Source organism: Staurois parvus, unplaced genomic scaffold, assembly GCF_062004578.1.
Source record: "Staurois parvus isolate SC_StPar_1 unplaced genomic scaffold, SC_StPar_1.0 ptg000258l, whole genome shotgun sequence".
In the NCBI taxonomy this organism is placed as follows: Eukaryota; Metazoa; Chordata; class Amphibia; order Anura; family Ranidae; genus Staurois; species Staurois parvus.
This window is the reverse complement of record NW_028318054.1, coordinates 5,777,026-5,790,074: the sequence shown is the minus strand read 5'-3', so window position 1 is coordinate 5,790,074 and position 13,049 is coordinate 5,777,026. Positions and strand designations below refer to the sequence as shown.

Here is a 13,049-nt window from a genome sequence, read left to right as displayed (position 1 = left end):
CAGCGCTGAAAGCTGAAAATTGGCCTGGGAAGGAAGGGGGTATAAGTGCCCTGTAGGCTAGTGATTACCTTAGGCAATATTTTTATTGCTTTTCATGCCTTCATGTGACAACCACTATGCACATTTGTTGTGTAGGCATCAAGCAGGGGCCACAATAAAAAATGAGAGAACATTTAACCCTTCGCTACAAAATTAAAAAGTGTTGTTGTTAGGCTTTTAAAGTAATGGCTCCAATTCCCTTGCATCTATATGCTCCACTTAAACATTGTGTGTATCAATATTGCCAGAGTATTAAAGCAAAAAGAAGATTTCACAGGGATATCATGTATAGCTGTTGAATGCTTACTTATATACAGACATACTATACTTACATAAAATAGCATGCTTATATCTCCAGTAATGTGGATCCTCACTGATAAATGTCAACAATGAACACATTGTTTTTGAGAAAGAGGAAAAGGTAACAAGATATTATCAGCAAACAGACATGTTCAGAGTATGAACAGCATCAGTGGCAGGTTTTTCATTTCCACGGCTGTTAAAGAACTATAAATGCAAAGTTTTTTTTTACATTATGGAACCTTTTGGCAAAAGTGGAAGGCTATAGGACCCTGTCGATTTCTTGTTTGACCACAAGTAGCTGTCAGTAATAGCTTCCGCTTAAGACTTTAAACTTGTTTCTTGCTGCAGAGATGTTTGTTAACCACACTCCTCGCTACTGCCTGGTGGTCGCATTAAAAATCTACTTAATGTGACCATATTTTCTTGCCGGTCTCACAAAATGGAACAAAGGGAGGTTCTTCAGCGTTATCTTGATGGTTACCTGAGAAAAAGAGAAAAAGCAGACGAATTTACAAATGATTTTATGGTAAGATCTTTATTTAATGTCATAAATACACCAATACTGGCTGTTTAGGTATACCTTTGTGTATAATGTTGTCTTATGTTGGTAAAGTCCTGAGCTCATGGCCTGCTAATCAAAGGCCAGACTTAAAGTGACCACATTTTCATCTTCCAGTTTAATGAAACCTGAAAGCAGCATGTAATATGAGGGTCTCACTGAACGCACATACTTAGAGTAGATTATTTAGTAGGCCCCACAATACCTTGTATTGGATCGCTGTTGTAACTTCCACAAACCAAACTATGAACATTCATCTGTACATGGATAGTTCTCTGCTTCCGACAGCATGTTCCCCAAATGCATACAATGCCCCAAAGTTCCAAGCCATCCTTCATCCCTAACTCTGTAAATTTTATGATGAAAACAAAAATGTGAACAATCTATGTTTAACAAATGAAATAGAACAATTCTTTAATTGCAGTCTGAAGATCTAAGTACTTTCCTAACCTATGACTCCTCCTTTGTTAACCACCACACTACCCGATCATAACTAGCCAAGTTTATATTGTTCCTGAAATTAGCCAACCGTGAATGGTAGACCTTATGTATTAATCCAGTGAAGCCTATGTACATGTGTAGGACCCAATCCTTTGTATTTCATTTACACAGTTTGGTCTTTCAAGTGCTTGTAAGTTTGCGTAGTTAGAATATTTATTTATGTTTAGGTAATCCCCTCCGTAGTCATCCTTTGTAATTTTAAAATCACATGGAGAAAATTCTTCTGTGCTAAATAATAGAGTGAACTTTGATCCTTAGGGATTTATTTAGTGCATTTCCAAAGCTATCAAAGCACTTTAAGAAAATGATTACATTACTGTTCAAAACAATGAGTGGTGTAATGGAGTTTTCACAACCCTGTATGTATGATAAGCATTGTCAGCTGGCTGCCTGTTTGCGTAACAATAGAGGATCTGCTTCACAATAAGTACTTCTGCCTATCATCAATCCATGTATGCTCTATGGCGCTATGGCACTTGCGCAGCCCTAAAGTACCTGCAGGAAGTAGTCTGTGTTTTCTTTAGGGTCTTATTCAGGCTAGCAAGGGAAAATATTCTTTTATGCTTTTTTCTCTTCGCATAGCACAGCGAACCATTAAGTCCGAGCAACAGTTTTGGACATTTCCACCTTTTCATAACCACTTCCATACAGGGCACATTTGCCCCCTTCCTGCCCAGGCCAATTTTCAGGTTTCAGCGCTCTCACACTTTGAATGACAATTGCGCGATCATACAACACTGTATCCAAACTAAAATGTTAGCATTTTCTTCACACAACTAGAGCTTTCTTTTGGTGGTATTTAATCACCACTGGGGTTTTTATTTTTTGGTAAATTAACAAAAAAAGACTGAAAAACACGTTTTTCTTTGTTTCTGTTATAAAAGTTTGCAAATAAATAATTGTTCTTCATAAATTTAGGCCAAGATGTATTCTGCTACATGTCTTTGGTGAAAATAATCCAAATTAGTATTTATTATTTAGTCTGTAGGAAAGTTATACAGTTCACAAACTATGGTATAGATCTGAATATTGATCAATCCTGAAGTACTGACGGCCAATCTAATTTCTTGAGGTCCAAGAATGTTAGAACAGTACAGATATCCCCCAAATGACCCCTTTTTACAAAATAGACAGTCAGACGTATTTCATAACAGGCATGGCGAGTTTTTTGAAGTTGTAATTTTTTTGTCATCATTTTTTCGGAAAATGATTTTCACTATTTTTTTTTTACATACTGTCACCAGTGCAGTACAGCGTCATCATATAACTGGCATGGCGGTGATCAGGGACACTGACTGGTAACAGTACAAAAAAAATTTGATAATTGTTTTTTAATTTTTAAAAAAAAATGTATTTTTTTTTATTTTTAATTAAATTTTTTTAAAGATTTTTTTTCATATTTCACTATGAGCAAAGTAGTATAATGTTACCATAGTAACATTGTACTACTTTAGGGAAGTGATCAGCATTTTTTTTTTTTACACAATTTGCTTACAGCAAAGAATTACTTTGCTATAAGCAAGCATTTACCTGAATGAAATCGATTCATTCAGGGTTTTTTTTGTGATTACCTGTGATTTGGCAACGGCTAATCAGATGACAAAGCTGGGCTGTGATTGGCCCAGATTGTATACAATGGATGGCATGAAAGGAAGCCATCCATTGTATACAACTGTCATGTGACCTACTGTGATTGGTCACAGCAGGTCACATGGTACTGGCAATGGGGCCGATACACAGATCTGTCATTGGCCGTGTCCGAGGTACACGGCCAGTGACAGATCGTGCCGCGGCGCGACCCTGCGGGCATGTGCATGTACAATGTGTGCTCCGAAAAGGACACCATATGGCGTCCACCCGGAAGGATGCCTATAGCCAGATGGCGGCCAGGCGGCAACTGGTTAAGTTCAGGTGAGTATTTTGGAGGGTCAGTTAAACAACGTGCATGTAGTAAAGCAATAGTTCTTATTCACATAGGCTCTAAAGCCATAGGCCGTTAATGGTCTGTGGGTTTATGTGCCTTCAGCCTCTAGGTGTTGCGTGTATGCAGGTCATGTAACTTTATGGGAATGCAGCGGCTGCATGCACACAGCCGATCATCCTAATTTGACAAATGTGCACACTGTCTGCTTGTGCAGACATAGTTACATAGTTAGTCTGGCTGAAAAAATATAAAAGTCCTTCCAGTTCAACCATAGAAAAAAAAAAAAGTTATAATCCTATACCCACAGTCAGGGGCGGACTGACCATTTGGAAACTCGGGCACTGCCTGTAAGGGGCCCCATGAGATGCCCCTGGTACCTTTTTCATAGGCTTTTTTGAGTTTGGGCAAGGACACAGGGGCCCCATGATCCCATATTGCCTGGGGGCCCCATGAGTTGTCAGTCCGCCCCTGCCCACAGTTGATCCAGAGGAAGGCAAAAAAACCCCAGCAAAGCTCACATTTGTGTTCTCATCATAAAATTTACAGAGTTAGGGATGAAGGATGGCTTGGAACTTTGGGGCAATGTATGCGCGCAGCCCAGATTGCACACTGTCTGCACTTGTGTCTGTCAAATTGAGGCAGGCGAGCGACTGTGTCCATGCAGCCTCTGCATCCTAATCCTACACATTGCCTAGTCTTAATCCTGCGCTTGTTGTATATGTGGCCATTTCAACCTCTGAGGCCTAAAACAGAAACTGCAGCAATTCAAAAACAACAAGGCATAGGATCATGCAAATACTTTTACAATATACTCAAAAAGATATCAGGTTATATTGAGTAAATGAGGAAGATAATGAGGCAGCTTTGCACTCATAGGGTCTGATATACCAAAGTGGTATGGGAGGTGACCTTGGACTTGATTTATTAATGTAATGTGGACATGAGGTGAAGTGTACTTGTGTCTACTTTAAATTTCCAGTCACGTTCAGGGGAATTTGAAAAACAGCTTACTCTTTATAAAATGATCTCACTTGAAACTTTAGGAAATATGTCCTTCTTAAGCAAGCTAAAATGAACATGATCTGCAGTCTGACAAAGCTACATCGCTCTAGGCCATGTTGTCCCAGAACAGTAAAGCAGCTTTATACAGATATCTGTGAAATGCATAGTGTGGGGGAAAAACATAAACCGGTTATCAGAGAAATACAGAAGCCACCATCGCTGACTCACTCCTGAAAATGCCAGCCACCTGGTTGTGAAGTTGACCATTTGACTTAAGTACTTTGGTGTTGCTGACCAGAAAATTGTATGCAGATCATGGTGTTGTATACCCCGTTAACACCCATCCTAAATAATAAAGTAAACCCAAAATAAAGGTTGCGGGAAAACTTTAGGCCTCGGTCTAATTACTGGGTTCAAATCAATATTAATTCTGATATAAACTTTAACCTTTAATGCCAAAGAGAACCACTCTTAACCATTAACAGACCAAAATGCTTAGTTTCCAAGATGCCAGCCGTAATATCTTACACAACCAGTTAACAGTTTACCAAACACTGTCCATCCACAAAATTGATGGCATAACCCCATAAGGATTATCAGTGATAAGGGAAAAAGAGAGCAAAGGAAAGGATGGACAGGGGAGCAGGTCAAAAGATCAATAAGGAAGGCTGAAGATAATCCAAAAGTGAATCCAGATGACAGACCTGAGGCGTAGAAAACTGTCAGAAGTGCTGTGATGCCAGATGAACTATTTTCCTGTTAATATTTCTGTTTAGGTCTGTCTGTGCCGCCAGTGCCAATTCCTATTCCATAGTGACACAGAAACTGGTGCAGAGTCTGCGCCCAATGAACAGAAATGAAGCAGTTTTCCATACTGAAAAGTACTACAGATCCCTGCAAGGTTGGACCCTATCATATCGAATGTGAGCTGTTGAGTTGTCAGCAGACAAATAACATCCCTCTTTCTGTTTGTGCAGTGATTATCCTACACGAGCAGAGCCTTCACAGTTAACAACCCTCCATCTTCCTCCCGCTCTGAGCTGAGCCAGGGGGCAGGTATGGCAGAAAGATCAGAGCAGCCGGCTCTAGCCATTTTCTGCACCATGTGCTTCATCTATCACAGCCACAGAACAGAGAACTGATTGCTCCTCATTTACAAAGGGATTTGCACACTTTTGCTAAGCTTGAGCAGCATCTGTTCCATGTTTTATGTTTAGAAGAGTGGTACAAGCACTGTACTTGCAACACTCTTTGTTAATTCCACGCACTGTGTCAGTATGACAACCAGGCAATTTGCATTTTCAGAAAGGGATGTCAGTAATGGAAGTTCATGACCGGCCTACTTTAAAGTTTCTGGCAGAAAGATCAGAACAGCCGGCTCTAGCCATTTTCTGAGCCATGTGCTTCATTTATCACAGCCACAGAACAGAGAACTGATTGTTCCTCATTTACAAAGGGGTTTGCACACTTTTGTGAAGTTTGAGCAGCATCTGTTCCATGTTTTATGTTTAGAAGAGTGGTGCAAGCACTGTACTTGCAACACTCTTTGTTAATTACACACATTGTGTCAGTATGACAACCAGGCAACTTGCATTGTCAGAAAGGGATGTCAGTAATGGCAGTTCATGACTGGTCTACTTTAAAGAGTTTCTGTAAATCATCTACATGTCATTATATCATCATGTATAAATGTGTTTAAAAAAAAGACCTGGGTGCCTATAGCAACCAATACGCTTACTGGCACATGAAAGGGAAAATCTGTTTGCTTTGGACACAGTTCAGGTTTATGCACAGTATAAGGCTTAGGTCTTTATGTGGATATGAATGCGTAAAGTCATTTTAGCTTATCATCTACATACACATGTAACACATGACACTGAGGTATGGTAGATATGAAATCAGCACTTACAAACTTTTGTTAATAATAAACAGTGTAATGAAATGACACAAATCAGACTTAGTGCTCATTTACATTGCTGGTTATTATTGTTATCCCTCTGAAAAGTGATGCATAGTTGATATCTTATGAAAGGGAGTTTGACAAGCATTGAAAAAGTGATATGTGTCGCCTCTTCAGCATTGGTTTTAACCCTCAGATTTCTGATGCATGGCGGTTGTGATACTGCCCCTTTCACATGGATGGGTCGCCTTCAGAGGTGGTACCTTCTGAATAATGCAACATGCTGTTTCATTTTTGCTGTGGCTGTGAAGCACAACATTGCAGAGTAAACATGTGTAACCACCCCAAGAAGCTTCATTTCTGTGTTGCGGTAAAGCCACAGCTCAACTCCCTGCTTTTACTTCCCACTCTGACTGCCTGTATGAATGATCCCTTAGTGGCATAAGGAGAAGTGTATAACACAGGAGCAAGGTATACAAAGCAGACCAGTAGAAAAAAGGTTGCCTTATGTATCATAGGATATGAAAAGCCACTTGCCATCATAAGCCATTTGCTGTTGTTTGTTGTCTATGAACAGTTGGGGAAAGTTACTTTCACTCGCTGTCTTTATCCACCTTGGGTTTAACTCCAGCGTGTTCTTGCAGTTGGATTCGCACAATAGCTTGCATTTAGGAACAGATGATCACCCCTGGGGGCAAGCTGCTCATCTTTCTCTTGATCCATGTGTGATTACATCCAGACAGCTGCGGCCATTATCAGCCTGTCATTGATTTGCACAGGATTCACATCAATCTGTCAATCCAGCAGCTGGATTCTTGCTGCAGTTGTGAGAAGGGGTGGACTGACCATTTGGAAACTCAGGCACTGCTCGAGGCCCGGGGTCAGTAGGGGGCCCCATGAGATGCCCCTGATACCTTTTTCATAGGCTTTTTTGAGTTTGGGCGAGGACATAGGGGCCCCATGATCCCCTATTGCCCGGGGCCCCATGAGTTGTCAGTCCGCCTATGGTTGTGAGTTAAATGTGAATGAAGCTTTAAATGATCACTTACTGTCTTGCTGACAATGGTCAACAGTACAAAAAGATGGGTGAATCTCCGAAGCGTGCACACAGACAGCTATAAAAGCATCACAGAGGACCAAGGGCGGACTGACAACTCATGGGGCCCCCGGGCAATAGGGGATCATGGGACCCCTGTGTCCTTGCCCAAACTCAAAAAAGCCTATGAAAAAGGTACCAGGGGCATCTCATGGGGCCCCCTACAGGCAGTGCCCGAGTTTCCAAATGGTCAGTCCGCCCCTGACTGTGGGTATAGGATTATAACTTTTTTTTTTCTATGGTTGAACTGGATGGACTTTTGTATTTTTGCAGCCAGACTAACTATGTAACTATGTCTGCACAAGCAGACAGTGTGCACATTTGTCACATTTGTACTGACCCCGGGTCCTCGGGAAGTGCCTGAGTTTCCAAATGGTCAGTCCGCCCCTGCAGAGGACTCAGCCGTACCCTGCTCTATCTTCCAAAAATATTGCCTTTCATACACTTTAACTAGCCAGTAAAATGAATCAAGCTAGTTTTAAATGTTCAGCTCAAACTAAGTGCAACCTGATTATAGCTTTAGTTTGTAGAAACATTTAAAAGGCCAGTAGGCCCAAAACAGTCAATTACCTTTTTGGACATCAAATAATACAAAAACGTGTCGCACTCCATTAATATATCAACAAATCTCTTAACTCATTCGTGATCCTACTGCAAACCCGTGCTTATTTCTACATTCTGTGAAGCATTAATAAGTGTATACACCTTTATGCAAAAAATTATATATATATATATATATATATATAAATATATAAATTTATATATCTCAAAATTTTTTGATATATATAATTTTTTGCATAAAGGTGTATACACTTATTAATGCTTCACGGAATGTGGAAATAAGCACGGGTTTGCAGTAGGATCATGAATGGTATAAATATATGTGATTTAAGAGATTTGTTGATTATACATGGTATAAGTATATATTTTTTTGGGAGCATATTAATTTATTAATTTATAATTTTTATATTAGTGGGGTGCGACACGAGTATGAGTATGTGTATGGTGTAGGCGACCCACATATTTAATTTTTCACAACCTCATTGATTGATTGTAACTTTAATATAAATTAATAATTTTATTTTATTTTATTTAAAAATTCTAAAATACACCATAGTAACTCACAAGAATCATGCTTAAATATACTTTTTTGGACATGCTGTTGAACTGTCTGGGTATTTTTTCTCTCTGCTGATCGTTTCCTGGGTCTGCGTACTTTGAGTGTCCACATAATGAGGTCTCACTCTTGTTATTTCTGTTGTTTTCAATTATGGAAAATGCAGTGGCTTCCCACATGGAAGAAAAATATATTTGAAATATATTTTAAAAATATTCTTCCCAAATATATTGACATATATTTGAAGTGCTACAATTTTGGCCATATTCAATATATTTCAAAATATATTTCAATAAATATATATATACATACTGTATGTTAAAATGTGTTTTTATTACAAAATATATGAAAAACATTTTTAAACAGACATTTCAAATATGCTGTATGTCTTTAAAAATACAAATCTACACTTTTGGAATGTATTTACAAATATATGTAAAAATATATGTTAAAATTACTTTTTTATATGTTACAACAAATCTGAAAAACATATTTAAAAAAAAAATATATAAAAAAAATTATATATATATATATATATATATATATATATTGAAATATATTAAATATGGCCAAAATTGTAGCATTTCAAATATATGTCAATATATTTGGGTAAAATATTTTTAAAATATATTTCAAATATATATTCCTTTGTGTGGGTTGTGCGAGACCTTCTCTGCTGCAGCCGAAATATGAAGAAGGCAAAGCAGATTGCAGAGATGGGGGCTATGCCTGGAACCATCCTCCAAAGACAATTAAAAGTTAACCTGAAACTGTGATGTAAATATTGGCAGGCTAGCCCTTTATCATTTCCACTATTTTGACAGCAGACCCAGCTATTTGCACTCCATTTAAATATTTCATTATTTTCTTTGGTGGTTAGTAATGATGCAAAGATTTAATTTATGTACATTGCATCACCACATAACAGCAGTGAGGGGGTTAAGCTGGGAGTTTGGTCTTTCCCATGACATCAATATAAAGTTGTGTGCAGATATTCCCTCCCTTACTCAAATGTCAGATGACATTAATCAGGGCACAAAGCAAAACATGAAGAAAACATTATGATCTGAAAAATAGCTGCCAAGCATACTACTGCTCTCACTTTGACATACCTCCCAACATTAGAGTTTAAGAAGAGGGACACACAGGGAGGATGAAATGCTGTGTGTATGGTTCCACAGCAATAACTGGGCATGACTACACTGCACTGAATGTTGGGCACCACTAAAAAAATGTTGTATACAGTGCAAGTGTCAGGAATACAAAATGGTGTATAGAGTACAGAGGTCAGAATACAAAATGGTGTATAGAGTGCAGGGGTCAGAATACAAAATGGTGTATAGAGTACAGGGGTCAGAATACAAAATTGTGTATAGAGTGCAGGGGTCAGGAATACAAAATGGTGTATTTAGTGCAAGGGTCAAAAATACAAAATGGTGTATAGCGTGCACAGTTTAGGAATACAAAATGGTATATAGAGTACAGGGGTAAGGAAAACAAAATGGTGTATAGAGTATAGAAGTCAGGAATACAAAATGGTGTGTAGAGCGCAGGAGTCAGGAAAACAAAATGGTGTATAGGGTACAGAAGTCAGGAATACAAAATGGTGTATAGTGTGCACAGGTAAGGAATACAAAATGGTATATAGAGTACAGGGGTCATGAAAAGAAAATGGTGTATAGCATGCATGGGTCAAGAATTCAAAATGGTGTATAGAATGCAGGGGTCAGGAATACAAAATGGTGTATAGAGTACAGGGATCATAAAAACAAAATGGTGTATAGCCTGCATGGGTAAGGAATTCAAAATGGTGTATAGAATGCAGGGGTCAGGAATACAAAATGGTGTATAGAGTACAAGGATCATAAAAACAAAATGGTGTATAGCCTGCATGGGTAAGGATTTCAAAATGGTGTATATAATGCAAGGGTCAGGAATACAAAATGGTGTATAGAGTGCAGGAGTCAGGAATACAAAATGATATATAGAGTACAGGGGTCACAAAAAGAAAATGTTGTATAGCCTGCAAGGGTCAGGAATTCAAAATGGTGTATAGAATGCAGGGGTCAGGAATACAAAATGGTGTATAGAGTGCAGGGGTCAGGAATACAAAATGATATATAGAGTACAGGGGTCACAAAAAGAAAATGCTGTATAGCCTGCATGGGTCAGGAATTCAAAATGGTGTATAGAGTGCAGGGGTCAGCAATACAAAATGGTGTTTAGAGTACAGGCGTCACAAAAACAAAATGGTGTATAGCCTGCATTGGTCAGGAATTCAAAATGGTGTATAGAGTGCAGGGGTCAGGAATACAAAATGGTGTAAAGAGTACAGGGGTCACAAAAATAAAATGGTGTATAGCCTGCATTGGTCAGGAATTCAAAATGGTGTATAGAGTGCAGGGGTCAGGAATACAAAATGGTGTATAGAGTACAGGGGTCACAAAAACAAAATGGTGTATAGCCTGCATTGGTCAGGAATTCAAAATGGTGTATAGAGTGCAGGGGTCAGGAATACAAAGTGGTGTATAGAGTGCAGGGGTCATGAATACAAAATGGTGTATAGCTTGCACAGTTAAAGAATACAAAATGGTATATAGAATTAAGGGGTCATTAATACAAAATGGTACATAGAGTACAGGGGGGCAGGAATTAAAAAAATGGTGTATGGAGTGCAGGGGTCAGGAATAGAAAATGGTGTATAGCGTGCACAGTTAAGGAATACAAAATGGTATATACAGAATAAAGGGGTCAGGAATACAAAATGGTATATAGATTACAGGGGGGCAGGAATGAAAAAAAATGGTGTATGGAGTGCAGGAGTCATTAATATGTCTGGCCTAAATAACAATTTATTAATTCAGTTATATAAGCCAGACATATTCTGCAGTTTGATAATACAACTTTGAGCAGAGTTTGATAAGCAGCATGTTGTGTTTCATTCATTGCATTATGAAACAAGGAATTGCTCTGCATATAAGTGTACAATCTGAAAAGTGTTAGGTCAGCCTCTTTTTCACTCACAGAGCATGCAAATCTCTATTCCACGCTCACATGAGCCCAGTGCCTCTCCCTACTCCTTCTCACCTTCTTTCTACTATCCTGTTTCCAGTCCTGATCTTGGGACACAGCTCAGGACACAGATATAAGACAAGCCTAGAAAGCATAATTGTCCTGGTAAATCTGGGACTGTCGGGAAGTATGCATTGGTTGTCATTTGTAGAGTAGGGGTACAGTGTTTTTTTATTTATTTGGAGTCCATTGTAATAATTTACATTTTAATTCTCAGAATTTTCTGACAAAGGAAGAGGGTGAGGGTGCCATGCACCCTTGAAATGCATCTGCTACTTCTCATTTAAACTGTTTACTACTTTTGATACCACTTCACGTTTATATCATCTTTGGATTTGGTATTCCCACCTCCATCTATTGTCTTCTTAAAGTGGTTCTAAAAGCAGAACATTTTTTTAGTTTTATGTATTCCCTGACTTAGGGTAAAATTGTTCCAGTGAAAGAATTCCTCTCAACTACCCTTACACATAGCTAAGTCCAATTTCGATCCATCGCTGTGTCTGTCTGCAGTGGCGTTGGTCTCTCCCTCTCCTAATACGACAAGGGGGCAGGACAGAGAGGCAGCAGAGCCATTGGCTCCTGCTGCTGTCAATCAAATTCTGTGAACAGTAAGCAGAATGCGTGGCTGAGCAGGGCTGTGTGTGTCTATGGACACACAAAGCCTGGTTTGGCAGCAAGCCTGCAGGTGCGCCCTCATAGGAAGCGGCTTTCTTTGGTGGTGCACTAAGAAGAGGAGGAGCTTGGAGTGCAGGCAGGGGACCCCAAAAGAGGAGGTTTGGGGCTACACTGTGCAATACCATTGCACAGAACAGGTAAGTATAACATGTTTATTCTATTACAGGAAAAATGCTTTAACATTCAAACAGCAGAACTTCTTGCACATGTAATTTTCTTTTAATGTGCTAACGGTAAACAAATTTAACAAAATCAAAAGACACCCTGAGGTTTTTCAATGTGCGCATTTTAGTTCTTTGCTTTTCTAGAACTTGCAGTCATGTTGAAGCAAGAAAAATTGTAATGACCACAGTCCTCAGTACGGATACTGTCTATGGAACAATTTGTTCATTTGTTAAATATTGTCAGCTTCCCTTCAAGGAATAAAACATGATTAATGCCCTTGGATGATTCCTTTTATTTTACCCACATCAGATGCTGTTTTATACTTAAGTTTTATAGACTTGACACTCCAGAGACTGCAGCTTGAATACACAAGCATAAAAATAATCTTCTAATGCTGTATATTCACATCTTTGCCCTTTTTGTTAAAACTATTTTATTTTATTGTTTAGATTCAGATGGGAGGTTTATTAGAATCTCATGTGCTTGAAATCTTCAGTTCCTGGTGTCATACTGTTGCATGAGTATACTTTCCAGCTGTCACTCAGTGACTAAAAAATAGTCCCTGGAGTCTGCCAATTTGAACAGTCATCACATTAAAGCAGTTCTCCAGTGACATTTGTAAAAATTAAAAGTCAGCAGCTACAAAAACTGTATGAATGGTTCTGAATGGTTGGATACTTTATTCATTCATAAATG

General features: G+C 38.8%; 1 protein-coding gene across 1 annotated transcript in view; it reads left to right on the top strand.

Moving 5' to 3' along the window:
• Positions 1–652: 652 nt before the first annotated feature.
• The window catches only part of PTPN22 (protein tyrosine phosphatase non-receptor type 22), a 172,035-nt gene continuing 159,638 nt past the window's right edge, over positions 653–13,049 (top strand). Inside the window, exon 1 of the mRNA XM_089681073.1 lies at positions 653–868. Coding sequence (XP_089537199.1) covers positions 782–868 — 87 coding nt within the window. The 5' untranslated portion in view covers positions 653–781. The remainder of the gene's footprint in view (positions 869–13,049) is intronic.